At 44.1% G+C, this 24483-nt stretch overlaps 3 protein-coding genes across 9 annotated transcripts in view; 1 reads left to right on the forward strand and 2 right to left on the reverse strand.

Moving 5' to 3' along the window:
* The window catches only part of LOC140290166 (protein NLRC3-like), a 362014-nt gene that overhangs the window by 31170 nt on the left and 306361 nt on the right, over positions 1–24483 (reverse strand). The gene's annotated exons all lie outside the window — the stretch shown is intronic.
* The window catches only part of LOC140290202 (NLR family CARD domain-containing protein 3-like), a 556114-nt gene that overhangs the window by 6060 nt on the left and 525571 nt on the right, over positions 1–24483 (forward strand). The gene's annotated exons all lie outside the window — the stretch shown is intronic.
* On the reverse strand, positions 3490–23576 carry LOC140290386 (uncharacterized). Of its 3 annotated transcripts, XR_011912351.1 has the most exons (4): positions 21671–21761; positions 4609–5105; positions 4127–4506; positions 3490–4005 (listed from the first exon to the last, which is right to left on the reverse strand). XR_011912351.1 is itself a non-coding variant. In XM_072379345.1 (3 exons), the coding sequence occupies exons 1-3, from the start codon at positions 23543–23545 to the stop codon at positions 12150–12152; spliced, it is 1497 nt and encodes a 498-aa protein (XP_072235446.1). In that variant the 5' UTR covers positions 23546–23576; the 3' UTR covers positions 11470–12149. The 3 variants fall into 3 exon arrangements, 1 of the variants encoding a protein (XP_072235446.1); XR_011912350.1 differs by having other exon boundaries at positions 4127–5105; XM_072379345.1 differs by lacking the exons at positions 3490–4005; positions 4127–4506; positions 4609–5105 and adding exons at positions 11470–13523; positions 23540–23576 and having other exon boundaries at positions 21671–21787.

The raw sequence follows: 24483 nt of genomic DNA on the forward strand, positions 1-24483 counted from the left end.
AATATTTATTTGTGAGAATTCCACTTAAAGCCTTATTCCACTTTTATAAGTACAATCCCAATAAAAGCCCTGCTGGTAGTGATGGAAGCAGTCAGCATGTTCAGGTGAGCAGCCTGTGAGTCCACAGCTGGCTGTGCAGATGTTGGAAAAGGACAGCAGCTGGGGCAGGACGCTCTTTGATCATGTTGGGAACACCGCTGTCTTTCAGCCCCTGACGTAGCTGCTTTATTTGTGTGTGCTCTCATTTGACAGTCTTAGGAGAAAAATGGGAAAGTTGTTGAATTAATTTCCAACTTAATGTGGAGTTTGATGGGCCAGCAGCTTCCTCTGTTTTTTGTAGGGAAGCAGCAGAGAAGCACCTGGTGTTCCCAGGCAGTCTCCCATCCAAGCACTAGACCAGGCCCAGCTCTGCTTAGCTTCTGAGATCAAGTGAAAGCAGCTGTGTGGCCGTAAGTGAGAGAAGTGATCACAAACAAATTTTTTTATAGATGCAGAAACAACATCTATTATTGAATTAAGCTTCCTTGGTCTCTCTGTGTGACGATGAAAACTACAAAACTACACACAGGGAACAGAAGAGAGGTTGACAGACACTAAGTTATCTGAGAGTCTCATTTTTAGCTGCAGAGAGCAAACACGTGAGAGAAGAACATGTGCAGGATCAACACCAGCCTCTAAAATCAACTATGTGGTAAAATAGAGGAAACATATGGTTTCAGTATCGATATGATACATATTTGTCACAGTGACTGTTGCTTACACTTACACTCACCTACACCACCCTGAACATGCCTGATCTTGGAAGCCAAGCAGCGTCCAGCCTGGTCCTCTGGGCAGTCAGAACCCCCCGGAGCTGAACCCACTCAACACTGTGGAGATGACCATGGACTTTCAGAGGAAACCCCTCACTCTTCCCTTCTCATCGTCCTCAACAATACAGAGAATTGAGAAGGTGAGAGAATAATATTTGTGTTTGTTTTCCAGAAGAATTCAGACAGATGAAGTCTGTGAGCTGAGCACTGCTGGAAACTGTTAGAACAGACTGACTTAAATGAGGTGCCACAAATACAGCAGCTGGCAGAGGAGGTCTCTACGGTGGCCCTGAAGTGTCAACAAATACAAAAGCAACACAACAAGCCACAACGCAATTGGGCAGTTTGCAGTTTTTAACGGAAAAAGAGAGGGAAATTAGGAAAAGTTTGAGAAGGAAGTGAGACACTGATGATGGATAATGTTTATTAACTGTGCTGTTATCACTGTTTTATCAGTGAGATGAGTGTTAGTTTCTCAACTTTAATCAGCAAATTACCATCATGTGTAAGCTAAACCTCTGTCCTTTCCCCTTTGTATTTTTCCAGATGATGTTTTGTCCATATTGTGGAATAAATCTTCAGCCTGTCCTGTCACACTGTGGCTCCATGCACAGTACTGTGAATTATCACTGAGATTATCACCAAGGTATGGCTGAAACTCAAAACATGCAAACTATGTTAAATGCAACAGATGCAGAATAATACATTCAGACCAACAGAGAGGCACCCTCAAAATAAAATGTCAAATTCCACTACTTAGAGTGGCATTTTGCAAGGTTTCCAACTCTACTACGTTTTAGCCACTGGGGTGAACACTAAATGTATGAGAATCTAAGTGAATCGTTAACAAAGTTCAGTTTCTTACTTTGTTAATCAGTAATTGTTTAAAACTTGACACCAAAGAGTGTAAATGCAGTGGATTCGCCTTCTGGCTCAGCTCCTTCTTCTCAACGACGGGTCGGTGCAGAGCCCGCAACACTGCAGACGCTGCACCGATCCGCCCGTCTATCTCCCGCTCCATTCGTCCCTCACTCGTGAACAAGACCCCGAGATACTTGAACTCCTCCACTTGGGGAAGGATCGCATTCCCGACCCGGAGAGAGCATTCCACCCTCTTCCGGCTGAGAACCATAGTCTTGGATTTGGAGGCGCTGATTCTCATCCCAGCCGCTTCACACTCGGCTGCGAATCGCTCCAGTGAGAGCTGAAGGTCACGGCCTGACAACGGTAACAGAACCACATAATCCGCATTCTGAGGTCGCCAAACACCCTCAACTCCCTGGCTCCGCCTAGAAATTCTGTCCATAAAAGTTAGGAACAGAATCGGTGACAAAGTGCAGCCCTGACGGAGTCCAACCTTCACCGGAAACGTATCCGACTTACTGCCAGCAATGCGGACCAAACTCTGACACCGGTCATACAGAGACCGAACCCCTATCAAGGGGTCCGGCACGCCATATTCCCGGAGCACCCCCACAGGACACGAAGGACACGGTCGAACGCTTTCTCCAATTCCACAAAACACATGTAGACTGGTTGGGCTAACTCCCATGCACCCTCCAGGATCCTGCCGAGGGTATAGGGCTGGTCCACTGTTCCACGGCCAGGACGAAAACCACACTGCACCTCCTGAATCCGAGGCTCGACTGTCCGACGGATCCTCCTCTCCAGTACCCCCAAATAGACCAGGGAGGCTGAGGAGTGTGATACCCTTAGGTGGAACACACCCTCCGGTCCCCCTTTTTAATGTATCATTATGTTATAATTGGCTTTGATCTTAGACATTATAAATTCATATTCTGTATTTTCCTAAATAACCTATGTTCCTAGCTGGTACTTTTCCACTTTGCTCATACTGCACAACAGATGACCTTAAATGGTCCAAGACCTTAGAAGGACATAAACAACTGGGTCAGACAAAATATCTCTATTAGGGCAGATAGGTCTGGTACATTAGATCCACGCCTAAAACAGCACTCACACACACACACATTGTTTATCACATCCAAAGAACACAACGAGGACAGCAGCTGGCCTGAGCATGTCACCCAAATCTGGCCAATTATACTCTGACAAGTGTGAATACAACTTCTGTGAGATAAAGCTGAATATAAATATGACATGTTTCCGGATATCGGGGCTCGGCCTGACGGATTTCCTGCGGGAGCTCTGGCACTCCGAGTCCAGCGCTGCAATATACTCTACTTGTGACCACTAATAAATACTTTTTTTAATAAACGATTTCTCCAGCTTGTTCTTGAGCTTCCAATGAAAAAACCGGGCTAACAATTATTTAAATGATACATTTAAAAGGCCTGAAATGATTTGGCTAGATTACATAACTTAATACATTGTACATTGTTCAGGTCTGTTTCTCTGAGAGAACATTTACAATCTGAGCATTTTCAGTGTGGTCTCTCAGAAAGCCTGAGCTGCACGTCTCCTCCACGCTGCTGTGCTCATCCTCACTATCTGGCATCGGCCTCATGATCCTTTTCAGGATGGTCTGAGAAGTAAAAACAGCCTCAGAGGCTGTAAACTGAAAGGGTTTATGAACAGAACAGAGCATCACTTTTATAAAAGCAGAGGCAGAAAAGGCAGATTTTATTGGATAGAACATTGGAGGCTTGTAATCTCTGAATGATAGAACTGCAACATGTTCCACTTAAAGCCTTATTCCACTTTTATAAGTACAATCCCAATAAAAGCCCTGCTGGTAGTGATGGAAGCAGTCAGCATGTTCAGGTGAGCAGCCTGTGAGTCCAGAACACATTTGTTTGAGTCCAAATACCAGGTATGAGACCATTTTCAGCTCAAGAATATTTATTTGTGAGAATTCCACTTAAAGCCTTATTCCACTTTTATAAGTACAATCCCAATAAAAGCCCTGCTGGTAGTGATGGAAGCAGTCAGCATGTTCAGGTGAGCAGCCTGTGAGTCCACAGCTGGCTGTGCAGATGTTGGAAAAGGACAGCAGCTGGGGCAGGACGCTCTTTGATCATGTTGGGAACACCGCTGTCTTTCAGCCCCTGACGTAGCTGCTTTATTTGTGTTGGAGGAGCTCCATGAATAAAGGAATGTCCTGTGGCACGTCCAGCTGCTCTGAAAACATCTGCATCTATCAGGGCTCTGCAGGTGGATGGGACCTTATGATGGTCTGCCCCACCGAACAGAAGAGTTCTGGCAGTATTCTCTGAGAGGGAAAGAACAAGATAGAATTAAAAGCTGATTTCAGCTGAGACAGCAGCATCATCCTGACAGATTTAGCTTTTTAATCGCAGTTGTCACTGCAAATGTTTCCAGGAAATATCTACCTCTAGTTATGCTTTCTGTGATGTCAGAAGAACAGATTTGTTTGAGTCCAAATACCAGATATGAGACCATTTTCAGCTCAAGAATATTTATTTGTGAGAATTCCACTTAAAGCCTTATTCCACTTTTATAAGTACAATCCCAATAAAAGCCCTGCTGGTAGTGATGGAAGCAGTCAGCATGTTCAGGTGAGCAGCCTGTGAGTCCACAGCTGGCTGTGCAGATGTTGGAAAAGGACAGCAGCTGGGGCAGGACGCTCTTTGATCATGTTGGGAACACCGCTGTCTTTCAGCCCCTGACGTAGCTGCTTTATTTGTGTTGGTCTCCATTCGATGACGTACAGAAAGGATCAGAGAGTTTGCAAAGCATCATTTAGATGCAGCTGTTGGTGGAAATAAGAGACGATTGGATCAGTTTGTTTGCAGTTAATATACATTCAAATCTTTTTCCACATGTACTTCATTTCATTTTGATTTATTCAGACCGCATGCTGCAGGATTTTCTCTGTTGTCATCATTAATGGGAGGAAGAGCCCAGCTGAAGGCCAGGCTGTTCAGCTCACATCGCTCCTGTGGAGTCGGCTCCCTCTGACTATCAAGCTCCAGTTAACAGAGTGAGGCAGCGTCTGTGAACATGTCTGCATGATAGCACGAGAATAATCAGTTAAAGTGAATTTCAAGAAGTTGCATCATGACAAAATACAACAATGACTTGAAGGAACACTCGCTGCAGATGCCACATCAGCAACATCTGGATCAGGGCAGTCAGAAAGCTCAAATACAGCAGACTCCTCGTTACTTCCAACAATTAGCTGCAACATGGATGGGCTCAGTCCAGCGAAGCGAGGAGCTCCATGAATAAAGGAATGTCCTGTGGCACGTCCAGCTGCTCTGAAAACATCTGCATCTATCAGGGCTCTGCAGGTGGATGGGACCTTGTGATGGTCTGCCCCACCGAACAGAAGACTTCTGCCAGTATTCTCTGAGAGGGAAAGAACAAGATAGAATTAAAAGCTGATTTCAGCTGAGACAGCAGCATCATCCTGACAGATTTAGCTTTTTAATCGCAGTTGTCACTGCAAATGTTTCCAGGAAATATCTACCTCTAGTTATGCTTTCTGTGATGTCAGAAGAACACATTTGTTTGAGTCCAAATACCAGGTATGAGACCATTTTCAGCTCAAGAATATTTATTTGTGAGAATTCTGAAACTAAAAATCTGTACAAGAGCTTCCACCATGGACCAATGTGCCTTCTGCTGTCATCAGTTTGGATGACAAACCTTTTCAATCCATCAGGGGCTTTGGAAACAACTAGTCAGAGTCAGTTAATCCTGTACAAACAAAACCAAGGTTAAGGTCCAATCCAAACTGGACTTTTTCCATTACTGTAGAAAGAAAATGGCGTTTTAGCCCATCCCCAACAGCTGCATCACCTGAAATACTAGGAGTTACTCTGTGGACATCTAAGGGCCAAATATATTTCACTGGGCTTTATTCCCTGCTCATTTATTTCACAGAGGCTGCTCTCATTTAGAATACACACATATAAACATCATGGTTCTTGTGACTGCTACAGTAAGGCACACCTGGATTAACCAGTTTGGCAAATAATGCAGTACAGGAAAGAAAGGAGCTGCTGTAACTGAAGGAAGTAGTGGAGCTCAGCATAAAGACACTTAAAAGATCTAATAATGTGGTGGAATGCAGGCCTGTGTTGAAAGAACACCCTACCGTCGGATTGTTGTTATTACAAATCTTACAGCACAACGCATTTAATGAAAGATACCTACCACCCAGTATAACAAGAAGTTAGTTCCTGGCTCTTTGGAGAGCGTTAGAGTCTCCCTTTCACGATTTTTATTATCTTTCAGGTAAGAAGCTGGAGCAGGAGATCACTGAGCTGAAGAGGAAAGATGCTGAGCTGAAGCAGCTCTCACACACAGAGGATCACAACCAGTTTCTACACAACTACCCCTCACTGTCAGCACTCAGTGAGTCTGCACACTCATCCAGCATCAATATCCGTCCTCTGAGGTACTTTGAGGATGTGACAGCAGCTGCGTCAGAGCTCAGAGAGAAACTACAGGACATTCTGAGAGAGAAATGGACAAACAGCTCACTGACAGTCACTGAAGTGGATGTTTTACTGCCAGAATCAGAACCAGAGCCAAAGAGCAGAGCTGCCTTCTTAAAATATTCATGTGACATCACACTGGATCCAAACACAGCAAACACATATCTGTTAGTGTCAGAGGGGAACAGAAAAGTGACAGTAATGAAACAACCTCAGTCTTATTCTGCTCATCCAGACAGATTCACAGAATGGTGTCAGGTCCTGAGCAGAGAGAGTCTGACTGGACGTTGTTACTGGGAGGTGGAGAGGAGAGGGGGAGGAGCTGATGTAGCAGTTGCATACAAGAACATCAACAGAACAGGGAGTGTATGTGGATTTGGGCGTAATGACAAATCTTGGGCATTAAAATGTTACCAAAACAGTTATGAACTTTGGTCCAACAAGCTGAAAGCCTCCATCTCAGGTCCTCAGTCCTCCAGAGTAGGAGTGTACCTGGATCACAGAGCAGGTATTCTGTCCTTCTACAGAGTCTCTGAAACCATGACTCTCCTCCACAGAGTCCAGACCACATTCACTCAGCCGCTCTATGCTGGAGTTAGGATTGGATGGACTGGAGCCACAGCTGAGTTGTGTGAAGTGGAATAAAGGTATTCAGTCAGTTTGTTGCTGAGAGTTCATTGCTGTGATGTCTCTGCGCTGCTGTTCTGTTGTTCATTTGCTGCTTTTTCCTGCGTTTGTGCAGTCATGGAGGATATCGCTACTAATGCTGAGTTTTATCCACAGAAATATTTCTCCACATGAAAATCTAAACTTGTCTGAGCTCTGAATGTTAGTTGAATCCTTGTGTTGATGTGTTTGTATGTTGTTGTTGTTTCTCTTCCACTTCATGGAGCCAAACAGAGAAATCAGCAGACCTTCCTTTATCACAGATTCTTTTCACATCTCATCACTTTGTAAATGTGAAAATAATTCTGCAGTTAAACTTACTTTGATCTGTTTCAGAGATCAAATGTTGCTGCTGCTTTGAAAACTCTCAGTAATGATCTACTTGGTAACCCAGAAACTAAATGTTCTGATTCTGGGTGTTTTTCTGGAAATAATAAATTGTGGATTCATCCTGATCATGAATTGTGTTTCTGTGAAAATGGGAGTGAGGCTGTCACACTACCAGCATCCCTCATGGTGGCAACACACGGCGGCAACAAGTAACTGCTTTGTTTCAGAGATATTTGTTGAAATCAATCTGTGGCTGGAAGAGTTGCTTTGGTTCAGGATCATATTCTGGGTTTCACCTGTTTGCTCACAAACGCTTCAAACTTGTTTCTGAACGTGTTCTGAGATGTTGGAAGAAACTCAGAAAACAAAAAGAACAACATGAAACCTCAAAGTGATTCAAATCAAAGCTAAATGTAACAATATTATATGATGTCAGTCATCACAGGAGATGTAATTTGTTCTCAGAGACAAGAAGTGGAAGAAGAATTCTTGGACATAAGTTACAGAATCAGAACCACAGAGATTTTGTTTCAGGTAAAAACTGTAGATTTACTTTTGATTTTTACTTAAACTACAAAAATATTCATATGAAAACATACTATAATGTAAAAAATAGAATAAATGAGGTAGAATGGCACACTTTGGAATAACGTGTTATGGAATGATTAAAGGTGATGTGTGTGATCTTACATCATATTCTATGATCTGATTCTGTTCTTTCTGATGTTTTTTAGTATTAGTCTGAATCTGCTGAAGTTATCATATGAATGTAGTGGACTAAAAGGTACGACAGAGTCTCTGAATGTGGTGGAGTACAAATAGAAAGTAGCACAAGATAAAAATACTGAAAACATTGGAATTATCTTCAATATATTTAGTCACTTTCTGCTGCTGTCAGTGATGGACTTTTCAAAGAAATCTGACTCAGCTTTGACCATTAATGAGAATATGATGAAGAAAGGATGATTTAATCCAAATGAATGAAAAGGTTTTGTGGTGGGGCTGAGAACTCTTTAACTCTCATTGTTCTGTTCCATGTATTGTTTAAGGATCGTCACAGGTACGAGTTTGAGTTTCCAACAGACTCCTCAGTTTCAGTCGTGTTTGGAGACCACAGATGGATGTGACTGCGCTGTCTGGTCTGCCACTTATTGATAAAGTTAAAGTTTACAAAAAACCAAACAATAATAGGAAGAAGTTCCCTGAAAGCAGCATCAGTGTTACAGGTTGTGAGTCCTGTGAACAAACTGACACAGTGTGATATTACAGATGTTTAAATCTCCCTTTTCTCATGTCGTCCTGCAGGTTCACAGCTGAAATCTGAAAACTAACACAAGAGGGCGCCTTCATCCTGCTCACATGGATGGAGAAGAGGTTAAAGCTCCTGTTCCGTTCATTCAGACTGAACTCTGCCTGTGTTCTGCTCATTTTGACTCTTTCAACTATTCACAGCTTGTAGGCCTCACTGAACTGAGTTTATACAACTAATTTCAATGAACACAAGAACACCCTCAGACAGAGACTGGTTCACCCAAAGGATTAAACACCGAAACACAAACTGGGTGGTGTTGTGTATGCAGTGCAGCAAAGACTGTGCAGACCTCTTTAAAAGAGAGATCAAACAACAGCTCCAAAAGCGCATGGCACAACATAGGAGAGCCACCTCTTCAGGTCAAGACTCAGCAGTGTACATACATCCCAAGGAGAAGGGACACTCTTTTGAGGACAGTAATGTCCACATTCTGGACAGAGAAGACAGATGGTTTGAGAGGGGAGGAAGCCATGATCATTGGAATCACACAATCTTAAAGTGGAGCTTCTTCTTCAGTTTCTATGCAGCTGAGCACTGACATCATGATGATGACTGACGTGTGAAGAAATCCTGTTTTTCAGCACATTTCATTTCACATCCAACAAGGTTTAAAGTTCACATTGTTCAGCTGTGATGCTGCTTCCACATCTCTTATTGTCTGTAATGCAGCTCCAGGTGTTATTTGATGTCTTTTGTTGAAACATCTGATCACCCTGTGACACATCAGGAAGTTGATCAGCTTCAGATGCTGCTGATTTGTTGCCAGACACCTCAGTTTGTTTTTGGCTCTCAGTCTCCATGCTGCTGATCCTGGATCTGCTGAGATGTCCCAGGTCATTGTTGACTTTGATCCTCATACATTTAACTTTTTACTGAGATGGGAGAAGTTTCAAAAAGTGAAAAAGGGACTACTTCAGCATTTGACACAGCCTATATCATGCCAACGTTCATTTGGGGCTGCAATTTTTCATTTAGTCTCAGACTTGTTATTGGATTCAAATGTTGATTAATTCTTCTGTGACAGAAAGGCTCCAGTCCCCCTGAAACCATGGAAAGCAAATGGAAGGATGGATAGTTTGTGGGACATTTATTCATTAATTCATTCCGCTTCATAATTTCTCCAGTTTTCGGGAAGATTTCAACTTTAATGAAATGTTTCTGTTCCATTTAATGTTCAGTTATCCTGAAGAAAATAAATATGACCACTTGTAAAACAAAAAAACCCACTTTTAAATCACTTTTTCAAAGAGGCAAGTTATGTTTGAAATTTCTTACGGGTTTGATTTAGATTGACTTTGATGGTCATTTCATCCCCAGACAGTGACACTTTCCCCCTTACCCGGATCAACAACCTGGGGCAAACTGAGCCATGGAACACTTTTATATAAAGAGCCATATTTTTTTCCAAGTCTTTCTCATACATTAATTCTGATTATCTAATCTACGTTACTGGTCAGTTCAGTTTAGTGAAGGCATCTTCCTCCTTCACAGTATCTGCCGCCTCGGGTACAAATGACACTGTCTGACGGCCTGAAGTGGGACTTATTCTGTTGCTAATTTCCAGCCCTCCAACGCTTCAGTATCAAAGAGTGAAAAAAAGACCATGTTATCATCAGTAAATGCTCTGCGATTCATTGTCCAAAGAACCAGATAATGACACTTCAACTTACGACCCTGCAGCTTTGCTTCACGGTGTGAGGACAGTGAACTAACCATCTGCACCAGGGTGAGCAGGCCGGACAGACACGCCACCGCAGAGAGCACGGCCACCATGAACTCTGTCTTCTCTGTTAACTGGGAGACACGACTCCAGACTCTGCTGGGACACGGTAGGGTGGCCACACTGCAGCTAGTTGACAGTGAAGTCAAACTTCTGACTTTTCTTAACATATCAACTCAGTATTTGATATACAGGAAGACTTTTCAGGATAAATAACCTGATCAAACAGCTGTGCTGTACTTCCTTGTGATAGATTGAAGTGCTACATTTGTGGGGAGGATTTCCAGCTGTGGACTGATACATATTTGGCCCACTAATGACAGGTCTACTTATTATAATTGACTTATAAAAGCTGATGATTAACTTCTTTCAATTTGATTAGTGTTCATTTTGAGTCAGGTGACAGTGATGTAGATTACTGATGCCACACTGAGAAATACTCGCCTCCAAGTAAAAGTTCTGCATTTAAAACCTCACTTAAGAAAAGAATCAAAGTGTCATCAGCAACATTTACTAACACTTCCTCCAGTAAAAGTATTTATTCTGCAGTGCAGCTCTCAGTGTTTGCTGTTAGATATAAAGTTGCACTTTTTATTTCTGGCCTCAGTGATGTTGTTTTTCATTTGTGTTTGGAAAACATTAGAAACTTTATTTTCATATTTCACATTCATAACACATCAGTGGGTTATGATTGTCAACAAATAGTTAAGAGAAAAGTTCAGTTCATGAAGATAACAGCAAATGAGAACCTGGGTCACCTTGAATATCATCAGTGATTTTTAGGAAAGAAGACAATCAGATGAATCTGGAGCCTTCAGGAAGATCTGCTAACAGTTTGCACTAATGTGAGAGAATAATATTTGTGGGTGTTTGTTATCCAGAAGAATACAGACTGATGAAGTCATTGTGAGCTGAGCACTGCTGGAAATTGATATAACAGTAACCTAAATGAGGTGCCACGATTTGTATGTGCTCATTGACAGTCTTTGGAGTAAAATGGGAAAGTTATTGAAATCATTTCCAAGTTAATGTGAAGTTTGATGGGACAGCAACGCCCCCTTTGGTTTTTGGAGAGAAGCCAAAAAGCTTATAGCACCTGGTATTCTCAGGCGGTCTCCCATCCAAGTATTTAAGGTCTGACCCTGCTTAGCTTCCTAGATTGTACGAGATCAAGTGTGTTCAGGATGGCGTGACCACATTTTGTTTGATTAAAAACTAAAAATGAGAGTTTTGAAGGTATTTACACACAAAAAATATTTTCCCATTTTGAAGAACTGAACAGATATTTAGGCAAGGCAATTTTATTTGTAGAGCACAATTCACATAAAAGGCAATTCAAAGTGGACGCCTGTTTCTCCATCTTAGCTGTCTCCAAATTAGCAAAGAGTTAAATGACATCTCTGCACAAAAGAAAGGACAAAGGTGAATGACACTGGTTTGGTGTTTGGAATTTGTCTCTCTTTTAGTTCACTTTCTTCCTTGATCACTTGATTCACTTGCTTCTACAGATATTGTATATTTACATAAATACCCACAGCTGGTGCTAAGCTACTTGGTGAATCTTAAATTTAAACAAAACAAATATGTTCAGTATAACAGATTAAAACATGTTTATATTTTCAAACAGATTGCATATTGTTCCGTCCATCAAATCTCAATTGATGCCATGTTTGTCTTGAACGGTGGGAGATCTGTTCACAGTTACAACAATCCAAACAATTTATGAAGCACTTTCAATCATTGTTCAAACATGTGCTACCCACAGAACATTCACAACGAAAGTCCTGACAAGAGAAGGGGGTAATCCATAGAGAAGATTTTTAATCTAGACAAAGGAAAGGCTTCTGATTAGTAGTTCCTGTTGCTGTTCCCAGGTGAATGTTTTCTTATGTGCTGTAAAATTTGTCATCGATTTAAACCAATCATTTCTCTGCAGTGTGAGTACGTTGGTGTCTCTTTAGACTAGATAAAGCGGTGAAACCTGCCCCACACTGACCACAGCTGTAGGGTTTCTCTCCTGTGTGAGTACGTTGGTGTCTCTTTAGACTAGATAGTGCAATGAAAGCTGCCCCACACTGACCACAGCTGTGAGGTTTCTCTCCTGTGTGAATACGTTGGTGTGTCTTTAGACTAGCTAATTCAGTGAAAGCTGCCCCACACTGACCACAGCTGTAGGGTTTCTCTCCTGTGTGACTACGTTGGTGTCTCTTCAGACTGGGTGATGCAGTGAAAGCTGCCCCACACTGGTCACAGCCATATAATCTCTCTTCAGTATGAATACGTCTGTGTGATTTTAAGTTATCCCTCCTACCAAAGCTTCTCCCACAATAATCACAACTGTATGGTTTCTCTCCTGTGTGAATACGTTGGTGTTTCTTTAGACTAGACAATGTAGTGAAAGCTGCTCCACACTGACCACAACTGTAAGGTTTCTCTCCTGTGTGAATACATTGGTGTAGCTTTAGACTAGATAATTCAGCGAAAGCTACTCCACACTGATCACAGCTGTATGGTTTCTCTCCTGTGTGAATACGTTTGTGTTTCTTTAAACTAGATAATGTAGTGAAAGCTCTCCCACACCGACCACAGTTGTAAGGTTTCTCCCCTGTGTGAATACGTTGGTGTGTCTTTAGACTAGATAATTTAGTGAATGCTGCCCCACACTGACCACAGCTATAAGGTTTTTCTCCTGTGTGAATACGTTGATGTGTTGTTAGACTTGATAATTGAGTGAAAGCTGCCCCACACTCACCACAGCTGTAAGGTTTATCTCCTGTATGAATATGTTGGTGCTTCTTTAGATGACCTAATGCAGTGAAAGCTGCCCCACACTCACCACAGCTGTAAGGTTTATCTCCTGTATGAATATGTCTATGTGATTTTAAGCAATCACTCCTACTAAAGTGTTTCCCACAGTGGTCACAGCTGTATGGTTTCTCTCCTGTATGAATACGTTGGTGTGATTTTAAGTTATCACTCCTACTAAAGCTTTTCCCACACTGATCACAGCTGTAAGATTTCTCTTCTCTGTGAACATGTTGGTGGGTCTTTAGACTAGATAATGCAGTGAAAGCTGCCCCACACTGGTCACAGCTGAATGGTTTCTCTCCTGTGTGAGTATGTTGGTGTGATTTTAAGTGATCGCTCCTGCTAAATCTTTTCCCACACTGGTCACAGCTGTAAGGTTTCTCTCCAGTATGAAGCCTCTGATGATATTTCAGCTGTGATGATTTTTTGAAAACTTTCCCACAGTGCATACAGTTGTGCCTTCTGGATCCCTCTTGGGCTATATGTTTCTGCAATGACAGAAAGGAAGAAGACTTAGATCCTTTTGATGTTCACACAAAATATTTCTCAAAGCTACCCAACGCAAACCAACATATTCTAACTGGACCTGGACAGACTGAGCCACACAGGTCTCAATATCAAACGTGAACGCTGAGGGTGCGTTTAAGTGCCCTCAGCACTCTGTGGTGTTCTGCACATGTTCAGGTTTCATGCTCTTGCTTTTTGCTCTTTCACACTTTTTTTTTTTTTTTGTCATGATGAAATTCTGAAAAGGAACTTGTGCTACAATATTTCTAAATGATAGAAGGAAGCACAGTCTTGTCCAAGTTGTTCACTTAAACACCATGTAGAGCAGTGGTTGCCAACCCGTTGATCATGATCAACTGGTAGATCTTTGAAATTTTCATTGTAGATCCCGAAAATAGAGAAATAATTACACAAATATATTATGGCTGATGTAATGCTAATGTTCAATTGTGCAAGCATCTCTTTTTTCTCTCTATCTTATCCGAATCAGTCGTATTTTTTCAGCATCACAGGCGGCATTAAATTGACCAATAAGATCAAAGAAGCAAACTGTCACATTAACTGTCGCAAAATGACATTATACTGCACTAGTAGGTGATGTTGTCCGCTGGCATGGCGGAGGCTCCAGGAAAGAAGTTGAAAACCTATAATTTCCCTGAGGAATGGGAAGAGGAATTTATTTTCACCATGGTGAAAGACAAATGTGTTTATATGCTGTGCCACTAAATTCTGAGCTGAAAGCGTGATTGAAGGCCCAGCAGTCGCTTTTCATAAAAAACCTGCTGCTCAAAATAAGGCTGTGACCGAAGTCACCGTATTAGTCACCTTTTGGCTACACACAAGAAGCCTTTTACAGATGGTGACTTATTCAAGGTGTGACCATGGCCATCACTGCAGAGGCTTCAAAAACAAAGACAACATCAAAACTGCGCTCAGCAGTGTCCAGCTTGGGCCCAATACAGTGGCGAGGAGAATCGAGGAAATGTCAGGGGATGTGGATCGACAAGTGCTAAAAGACTTGTCACACTGTGAATGTTTTTCACTACAGTTTGATGAATCTCTGGATGTAATGGACCCAGCTTGTTGTATTTGTCAGGATGGCGTTCCTGGACTCTACAACAAAAGAGGATCTCCTCACTCTTCTGTACTTAAAGGAGAGAACGAGGGGTGAGGATATTTACAATGCGTTTAAAAAAAATATGTCCGCGATAATAATCTCCTGATTCACAAACTGGTGGCAATTACCACTGAGGGAGCCCCAGCGATGAGCGATGTGCGCGCTGGATTGATTGCACGTAATGACCATGATTTTCCTGACTTCGTGAATTACCACTGTATCATTCACCAGCAGGCCTCATTTTTTGGTCGTGAACTTTTCTCAAGTTATGACTCTGGAGCTCAAATTGATCCACTCAATTAGAGCAAAAGCGCTTCAGCCCAGCTTCCTCAAGGCGTTATTGGATGAGCTTGATGCCGCGTATGGAGACCTACTCCTCCACGCTGATATCCAGTGGTTGAGTTGCGGCAAAGGGCTGCAGCGATTTGTTGATTTGCTGCCTGAGATATAGACTTTTCTGGAGACAAGGAACGAGGAGCATGACGAGCTGTCAGATGATCAGTGGCTGCTGGACCTGGAGTTACTGAAAGACCTGAACGCACTGAGCAACAAGCTCCAGGGAAAAGACCGACGCCTGCCCCACATGATAGGTGCAGTGAATGCATTCAAGACCAAGCTTGGTGTTTGGAACACACAGCTGAAAAACGGGAGGCTGACACATTTTCCCAACGTGGAGAAAATGTCACAGGCCATCGGTGACAAGGACGCTTTCACCCTGAGCAGTACTGTGTACACCTGGACAAAGTGGCAGCAGAGTCCAGTCGGTGTTTAAGTGAATTAGACGTCATGGAAAATGTTGCTGCATTCGTCTTAAACTCATTCCTGACCATTGATTTGGGACAGGTAGCAGCCGAATTTCAGCAGGTATTTGCTCTGACTAGTGGGGTTGACTCCCCCCTGAGCTGTCACCTTATCGTGGTGGGGGAGTTTGCGTGCCCCAATGAGTCTGGGAGCTATGTTGCCCGGGGCTTTAAGCTCCTGGTAGGGTCACCCAAGGCAAACAGATCCTAGATGAGGGACCAGACAAAGAACAGCTCAAAAGACTCCTTATGATGAACAAAAAATTTGGACCTCGTGATCCCTTGCCCGGATATGGGACACCGGGGCCTCCCCCCGGAGCCAGGCCCGGGGGTGGGGCATAGCCCAAAATGATGACGTGGGTCCCCCTTCCGACGGGTTCACCACCCGTGGGAGGGGCCAAGGGGGTCGGGTGCGATGTGAGCTGGGTAGTAGCCGAAGGCAGAGGCCTTGGCGGTCTGATCCTCGGCTGAAGCTAGCTCTTGGGACGTGGAATGTCACCTCTCTGTTGGGGAAGGAGCCGGAGCTGGTGCGCGAGGCTGAGCGGTTCCGGCTAGATATACTCGGACTCACCTCGACGCACGGCTTGGGCTCTGGAACCAGTCCTCTTGAGAGGGGTTGGACTCTCTTCCACTCTGGAGTTGCCCGTGGTGAGAGGCGCAGAGCAGGTGTGGGCATACTTATTGCCCCCCGGCTGTGTGCCAGTACATTGGGGTTTACCCCAGTGAACGAGAGGGTAGCCTCCCTCCGCCTTCGGGTGGGGGGACGAGTCCTGACTGTTGTTTGTGCCTATGCCCCAAACAGCAGTTCAGAGTACCCACCCTTTTTGGAGTCTCTGGGGGAGGCACTGGAGAATGCTCCTACCGGAGACTCCCTCATTCTGCTGGGGGACTTCAATGCTCACGTGGGCAATGACAGTGAGACCTGGAGGGGTGTGATTGGGAGGAACGGCCCCCCCGATCTGAACCACAGTGGTGTTATGTTGTTGGACTTCTGTGCTGGTCATGGACTGTCCATAACGAACACCATGTTCAGACATAAGGGTGTCCATATGTGCACTTGGCACCAGGACACCCTTGGCCGCAGTTCGACGATCGACTTTGTGGTTGTATCGTCGGACTTGCGGCCGTATGTCCTGGACACTCGGGTGAAGAGAGGGGCGGAGCTGTCAACTGATCACCACCTGGTGGTGAGTTGGCTCCGCTGGTGGGGGAGGATGCCGATCAGACCTGGCAGGCCCAAACGTATTGTGAGGGTCTGCTGGGAGCGTTTGTCAGAATCCCCCGTCAGAAGGAGCTTTAACTCCCACCTCCGGCAGAGCTTCAACCATATCCCGGGGGAGGTGGGGGACATTGAGTCCGAATGGGCCATGTTCCGTGACTCCATTGCCGAGGCAGCTGATCGGAGTTGTGGCCGTAAGGTGGTCGGTGCCTGTCGTGGCGGCAACCCTCGAACCTGCTGGTGGACACCAGTGGTGAGGGAAGCCGTCAAGCTGAAGAAGGAGTCCTATCGGGCCTTTTTGGCCAGTGGGACCCTGGAAGCAGCTGATAGGTACCGACAGGCCAGACGGGCCGCGGCTTCGGCGGTTGCTGAGGCAAAAACTCGGGCCTGGGAGGAGTTCGGTGAGACCATGGAGAACGATTTCCGGACGGCCTCGAAGAGATTCTGGTCCACCATCCGGTGTCTCAGGGGGGGGAAGCGGCTCACAGTCAACACTGTTTACAGTGGGGACGGGGCTTTGCTGACCTCAACTAGGGATGTTGTGAGTCGGTGGGGGGAGTACTTCGAGGAACTCCTCAATCTACCAACACGTGCTCGGAAGAGGCAGAGTCGGAGAGCTCGGAGACGGGGCCTCCCATTTCTGGGGCTGAGGTTGCCGAGGTGGTCAAAAAGCTCCTCGGTGGCAAGGCCCCGGGGGTGGATGAGGTCCGTCCTGAGTTTCTCAAGGCTCTGGATGTTGTAGGGCTGTCTTGGCTGACACGCCTCTGCAGCATCGCGTGGACATCGGGGACAGTGCCTCTGGACTGGCAGATTGGGGTGGTGGTCCCCCTCTTTAAAAAGGGGGACCGGAGGGTGTGTTCCAACTATAGGGGTATCACACTCCTCAACCTCCCTGGTAAGGTCTATTCGGGGGTATTGGAGAGGAGGATCCGTCGGATAATCGAGCCTCGGATTCAGGAGATGCAGTGTGGCTTTCATCCTGGCCGTGGAACAGTGGACCAGCTCTATACCCTCAGCAGGATCCTGGAGGGTGCATGGGAGTTCGCCCAACCAGTCTACATGTGTTTTGTGGACTTGGAGAAAGCGTTCGACCGTGTCCCTCGTGGAGTCCTGTGGGGGGGTGCTCCGGGAATATGGAGTGCCGGACCCCTTGATAGGGGCCGTTCGGTCTCTGTATGACCGGTGCCAGAGTTTGGTCCGCATTGCCGGCAGTAAGTCGGATACGTTTCCGGTGAGAGTTGGACTCCGTCAGGGCTGCACTTTGTCACCGATTCTGTTCCTAACTTTTATGGACAGAATTTCTAGGCGGAGCCAGGGCATTGAGGGTGTCCGATTTGGCGACCTCAGAATCGGGTCTCTGCTTTTTGCAGATGATGTGGTTCTGTTAGCGTCGTCAGGCCGTGACCTTCAGCTCTCACTGGAGCGATTCGCAGCCGAGTGTGAAGCGGCTGGGATGAGAATCAGCACCTCCAAATCCGAGACTATGGTTCTCAGCCGGAAAAGGGTGGAATGCTCTCTCCGGGTCGGGAATGAGATCCTTCCCCAAGTGGAGGAGTTCAAGTATCTCGGGGTCTTGTTCACGAGTGAGGGACGAATGGAGGATCGGTGCGGCGTCTGCAGTGTTGCGGGCTCTACACCGACCCGTCGTTGTGAAGAGGGAGCTGAGCCAGAAGGCGAAGCTCTCTACTTACTGGTCAATCTACGTTCCCATCCTCACCTATGGTCACGAGTTGTGGGTAGTGACCGAAAGAACAAGATCGCGAATACAAGCGGCCGAAATGGGTTTCCTCCGCAGGGTGTCTGGGCTCTCCCTTAGAGATAGGGTGAGAAGCTCAGTCATCCGGGAGGGGCTCGGAGTAGAACCGCTGCTCCTCCGCATTGAGAGGAGTCAGATGAGGTGGCTCAGGCATCTGGTTAGGATGCCCCCTGGGCGCCTCCCTGGGGAGGTGTTCCGGGCACGTCACACTGGGAGGAGACCCCGGGGAAGACCCAGGACACGCTGGAGAGACTATGTCTCTCGGCTGGCCTGGGAACGCCTCGGGGTCCCCCCGGAAGAGCTGGAGGAAGTGGCCGGGGACAGAGACGTCTGGGTTTCTCTACTCAAGCTGCTGCCCCCGCGACCCGACCCCCGGATAAGCGGCAGATGATGGATGGATGGATAGTGGGGTTGACATGGAGATGGTTTATTTGCAAAATGACAGCTGAGATTAAGATCAGAGGTCAGTAACTTTTGGGGAACTGTCAGCAGGGAGAAGCTTCCCCTCCTCACTTCATGTGCACTAAGAGCGAGTGTCTACTTTGGATCCACTTACCTCTGTGAAATGGCGTTTTCACAGATAAAAATAATTAAATGAAAGTACAGGAGCCGCCTTACTGACAAACACCTCACAGACTGTCAGACTAGCTGTCAGTAGCTTTGAGCCAAACTACAAAGCTCTCACAGACAGTATTCAGTCACAGCCATCTCACTAACCTGGGTGAGTAACATGCCAGTTTTGACATCTGATGGCAATGTGAAAAATTATGATGCGGAAGATGGTACATAATTGCACTGAGCTTATTTACGTTAACTGAGAATTTTGTTAAAACACAATTATAGTTCAATTTTAATAATAGTAATACATTTTATTCATAAATATATAGTTTCTAAAATGCTGATGTTATGTTACTTGCATGAAGGCAAGGCAGGTTTATTTGTATAGCACAAGTCAACAACAGGGTGATTCAAAGTGCTTTATAGAGACATTAAAACAGTAGAAATAAAAAGCATGATTTAAAATCTAAACAAACAAAAAGAAATAAGAACAATAGGTTAAATCAGAGCAATAAAGAAGGTTGAATAAAAATGTAAAATATGATTACGCTTTGATTTGGAGCTTTATTCAAATGCAGCTGAAAATAGATGCGTTTCAGCTGATCTGAGGCTTTCTGGGAGTTTGTTCCAGACATGCGGAGCATAGAAGCTGAATGCTGCTTCTCCATGTTTTGACTCTGATAAAACTGGTAAAACTGATAAAAAAAACAGGATCCAGATGACCCGAGGGGTCTGGAAGGTTCATACTGGGTCAGGAGGTCACTGACGAAGCTTGAGTGGATATGCATAACACTGCATGTGATCTGCTCACTGCCAGTGTGTTTTGTGTGTGTGTGTGTGCCCTCTATGAACAAAATAATTACCACATACAAAAGGAAATATGCGATCTCTGCTGCCTGCATCTCCAACCACACGCTCTTAACCAGTAGACTACCAACCACCAGGGGGCAAAAGCATGGTTAAGGCTTCATTAAGCTGCCTAAATAACAAGCATGCAGTGTAAGACAGCCCACAGCAGCAGCTAGTTGGACAGTCTGAGTTACACGGGGCGACCTGCATTGTCTGGACTTGTTTTGGATTCAGGGGAAGTCACGTTAAACAACAACAAGTTATTTGCAAAGATTGTAACAAAGCCGTGTCTGCCCCGCAGAGTAACACCACTAATTTGTTCAATCACCTGAAAAAACATCACAAACCTAAACATGAGGAATCCATGAGGGCCAAAGCTAATGTTAATACACAAAATCCCCGTCCGTGTCCAGACAACCCAGACAACCATTACAGCAACCCGGCACCGGGCAGAACCCGATCCATCTACCTCCCAAAGACACGCAGAAATAACAGACACAATATCTTTTTTTTTTGCCAAAGGCATGTGTCTGATCAATGCAGTTAGTACTTTAAAATTTTAAACAGACATGATGAATGATCTTGATTAATAATCGTGATTATGATTTTGGTCATAATCGTGCAGCCCCAGCCTCAAGGTGGAGGTCAGGGATCTTGGGCTTAAAAAGGTTGGAGACCACCGATGTCGAGGTTGGACAGAAAAAGTTCGATGACCAGTGGTTTAAATGACTAAAAGTAACAGTGGTGGTAATACATAACATACTTTATACTAACTCTTTGTTCCAGCTTACAACCCAGAGGTCTGCAGCCAATCAGCTCAACAGCAATCAGTGAAACACTGTTTGAACTCAACCTTCGTTTCTCTCTAAAACAACTCTTTACACTGAGGTAGAGAGCTCTACAAATATGTCATCTAACCATTAAAGACCCAGAAGTATTACCACCACCAGGTTAAATTCATGTAATCCAGAGACTTTAAACACAAATATGTTATGTTTATGTATTTAGCAGACACTTTTATCCAAAGCGACTTACATATGAAGATATAACAAGCTATATATAAAAAAAAAAGTTAACAATAAACTACATAGAAGGAAGCCACTAGTCTGACTATGTCAGAGGTGACAGAGTAGAGATAGAGTGCAGGCATAGAGGGAAGTGCAGAAAGATAAAGCGCTGAGATAGAGGGGGTAGGGAAGTACAAGGTAAGTGCTCGGATAGGAGATGCTCTCTGAAGAGCTGGGTTTTCAGGAGCTTCTTGAAGATAGACAGGGACGCCCCTGTTCTGGTAGGGCTTGGTAGGTCATTCCACCATTGTGGGACGACACATGAAAAGAGTTTGGATTGTCTTAGGCGTGGTGTAGGAGCTGCTAGACGACAATCCTGGGACCAACGGAGGGACCCAGTTGGGACAGAAGCCTTTGCAAGAGCATTCAAGTAGATGGGAGCCGTTCCATTAAGCACTTTGTAGGCTAACATCAGTGACTTGAATTTGATGCGGGCGGCAAAGGGTAGCCGATTAGCCGATGAAGATTAGCTCCCGAACCTCTCAAATCTGAAGACTGAGAGCACGAAAACATCCCACCACAACAATCTGCTCACTGATTTTCTTCCAGCAAATCATTCAGCCTGCAGCACATGTTCAGTCTAAGCACATCTGTATCTGCTGCTCAGAGAGAGGAGATGAAACCAGGAAACACTTTGCTGTTTTTAACAGAGAAAAACACTAACTTTGACAATTTTTCACTCGTGATGGAAAAGCAGAATGAGTGGAGGACACACGGAGCTTCGACACACGTACTCGTGTCTTTAGCATCGTCCACACTGACCTGAAGTCCGATAGAACCAGAGGATGAGCCGGCTCTGTTCCTGGTGGAGGGGTTTGGATCCAGGTTCTGCTGCTCCATTCTGGTCCTGGTCCTCCAACTGATGGACTCTGTCTGCAACTGTCAGTACATACAATAAGATCCAGCTGTGGTGAGCAGCATGTTAAACTACGCTTGAAAAACTTCTTCTCTTGGTAACCTTTGTGTGCAGTTTTTAACCATCTAGTCACATTTCATTAAACGTATTAATGTGGTTTTTGTTTAAATCCCTGTGAACTTTAAAATGGTTCTTTAAAGACCCACTAAGGTCACAGTTCAAAATATTTTAAACTTTTTGATCAAATTCAGTAAAAATTGTAATAATATTCTCTGTAGAAAGACACTGTGTGCAATATCCCATAAATCTCATCTGAGTCAGTGTAATATGATCAAATTAAATAATTTTACTACATGAAGACAATGATATTGTTTGAGGAAAGTGTCCCAATATCATCCCAAAGACTGAAGTTCAGATTTTCTCTGTTTCTAAATTTGTTCTAATTTCCAGAAAGTCAGGGATCCAGGAAAGTAACAGAGAGTAACCTCAGCTTTGTCACATTTACACTCTGAAGCCCATTTTTGAACAGTTCAGTTCTCAGGAAGCTTCAGTCTGGACTGAGGCTTGAAACTGAGAAGATGTGATGGTTCAGTGGGGGAATTATCTAGTTCTGTGTGGCGAACAGCACGTCAGCAGGAGCTGTCTGACTGATCTGAGACACTCTGAAGAACAAAATGAAGTGGACCATTCTGAGGCCGTCATTTAAATATAAACGAGTGTTTTTCTGGCATCAGAAGTGCTCATCCAGTGATTCATTCCAGAAAGCTGCTTTAGTGAAAACTAAGCTCCTAAAAGTTGCACAGATCCTCTTAATAAAGATAATTTTAGCTCCATTTTAACTCCAGATGTGGGCAGCTGGACTTTATGAGTAAATATATGTACAACATTTTTATCATGTGGTCAGTCCTTGTTGATTCATGAATAAAAGAAAATATTGGATATGTAAAGGAAACTGAATAATGAAGCTTTCATAAAACACTTCTGCAGAGGACAGTCAGACTGTCTTTTAATGGGCTTCTGAGTGTAAATCTGAGACATCAGACACTGATAGTGAGGATAACTGTGCATTTCTACTGCTCGTGTGATACTTTCCTGGATCACCGACAAGTATTTATAATAATGCTATGACTCCTCTTCAAACAACATAAACTCTTAATGTAATTAAGTATTTATATTCACCATAACTAAGTCTCATTTTAAGATCTAATTCTGAAATATAGCATAGTGTGTACATTAAAGGCATTCAATCACATGTTTTCGCTCCACAGTTTTACCAAAAAGCCAAATGACAAGTCTGGAAAGACCTATTCTAAATTCTACATTGATCAAACTCTTTAAAAATCACAAAAGATTTCAGCAAAACAACAGAAAGAAGTTTAGAAAACTGCAGCTTTAGTGGAAAATGTGACAAGATGGTCAAAAACTGTCCAAAAATGTTAGAAAAGAGGACGGAAAGGGCCCAGAAGTATATTTCATACACAGCTAAACAGATAAAGCTCCATGTTATTTGTCCATCTGGCAGGTTTATTGAAATCTATAGCTGAAGTTGTGTTTCTGGTATTGTGCACTGCTTTGAGCACGACGGTTTACAGAGCGTTAACATTAGCATGACATGCTAACTGTAAATAGCAGCCAGGTTATTTAAGCTTTTTTACTCTCTGGTGCATGTTCTGACTGTCCGTGTCCAGGTGCAGGAATCAAACCAATAACACAGAGAAAATTGAAGATATTTCTGTAAATGTTTGACCGCTACATGTATTCTTTTCTGGACTCACCTGCATGTAGCTTCCTGTAGTGATGTTCTGAGATGTTCCGAGGCATCGAAGGCGCGTGTCGATGACGTTTATGGTGACGTTTAAGGCCTCGAGAACCGGCTGTACCAAGTGACCGGTTCAGAAAGGCTTCGCGCATAATATATATATTCTAATATATAATTCGAGATATAAGCACCATCGTAACGCAATGGATCTACCTTCACATTGTGTGGATTTAGAACCTTGTGGTGCGAACATATTCTTCACAGCTAGCTGCCTTTTTGTTCATGCAGCCAATAAGAGGAGATTTTCTCCTGTCTGGGAGCATTTTGAGCTGATCTCTCCTAATAAGGCAGGCACACAAAAATAATTGTGTGAAACAGGATAGAAATACTTTATTAACCCCAAAGAGAAAGAAAGAAGAACACAGAATTAATAGCATGTATATTCAATATAATTGAGGTTAAGTCAGGAATGCCCAGTCTTCTGTTGCATTTAGAACATAAGTAGGATCCACTCAGTCTTTCTCTTTAGCCTCACGGCATATTTATTGCACACATACAGACTGATATCACCAGAGCTACTCAGATACAACCGTGATTCATCATATCCATGGCGAGAAAAAGAAATTATCCAAGAGCGAGGAAGACGTCACTTCCTGTTTCTACCATGATAATATTGTAATATTGTAGTACTTACCTTGGCTGAGTGAAGCTCCAGTTTCCTCCTTATTCTCATGCAAGGCACGGTAATGCCTTAGCATGGATGAGGTGTTGTTACTGTACCCCAACTCCTTGGAACACAATAAACACCTCACCTATGAATACATTAAGAAACAGTGAAAAATAGTTCTATAAGCAAACCTAATGCATCTGAAATATGTTAGATTTAGCTTACCTTATTAGGAGATATCAAATGAAAATGTTCCCACACAGGGAAATCCTCCTCTTCCTGGCTGGCTCCAT

Source organism: Leuresthes tenuis, unplaced genomic scaffold, assembly GCF_036924035.1.
Source record: "Leuresthes tenuis unplaced genomic scaffold, fLeuTen1.0.hap1 SCAF_1, whole genome shotgun sequence".
NCBI lineage: Eukaryota > Metazoa > Chordata > Actinopteri > Atheriniformes > Atherinopsidae > Leuresthes > Leuresthes tenuis.

Bases quoted from the DNA above. Each gene is read 5' to 3' on its own strand.
- LOC140290386 (XM_072379345.1), bottom strand. The intron at 13,524-21,670 runs GTCAGTGTGGAC...CTGTCATTGCAG, and splicing joins CTGGTTCTATCGGACTTCAG to AAACATATAGCCCAAGAGGG.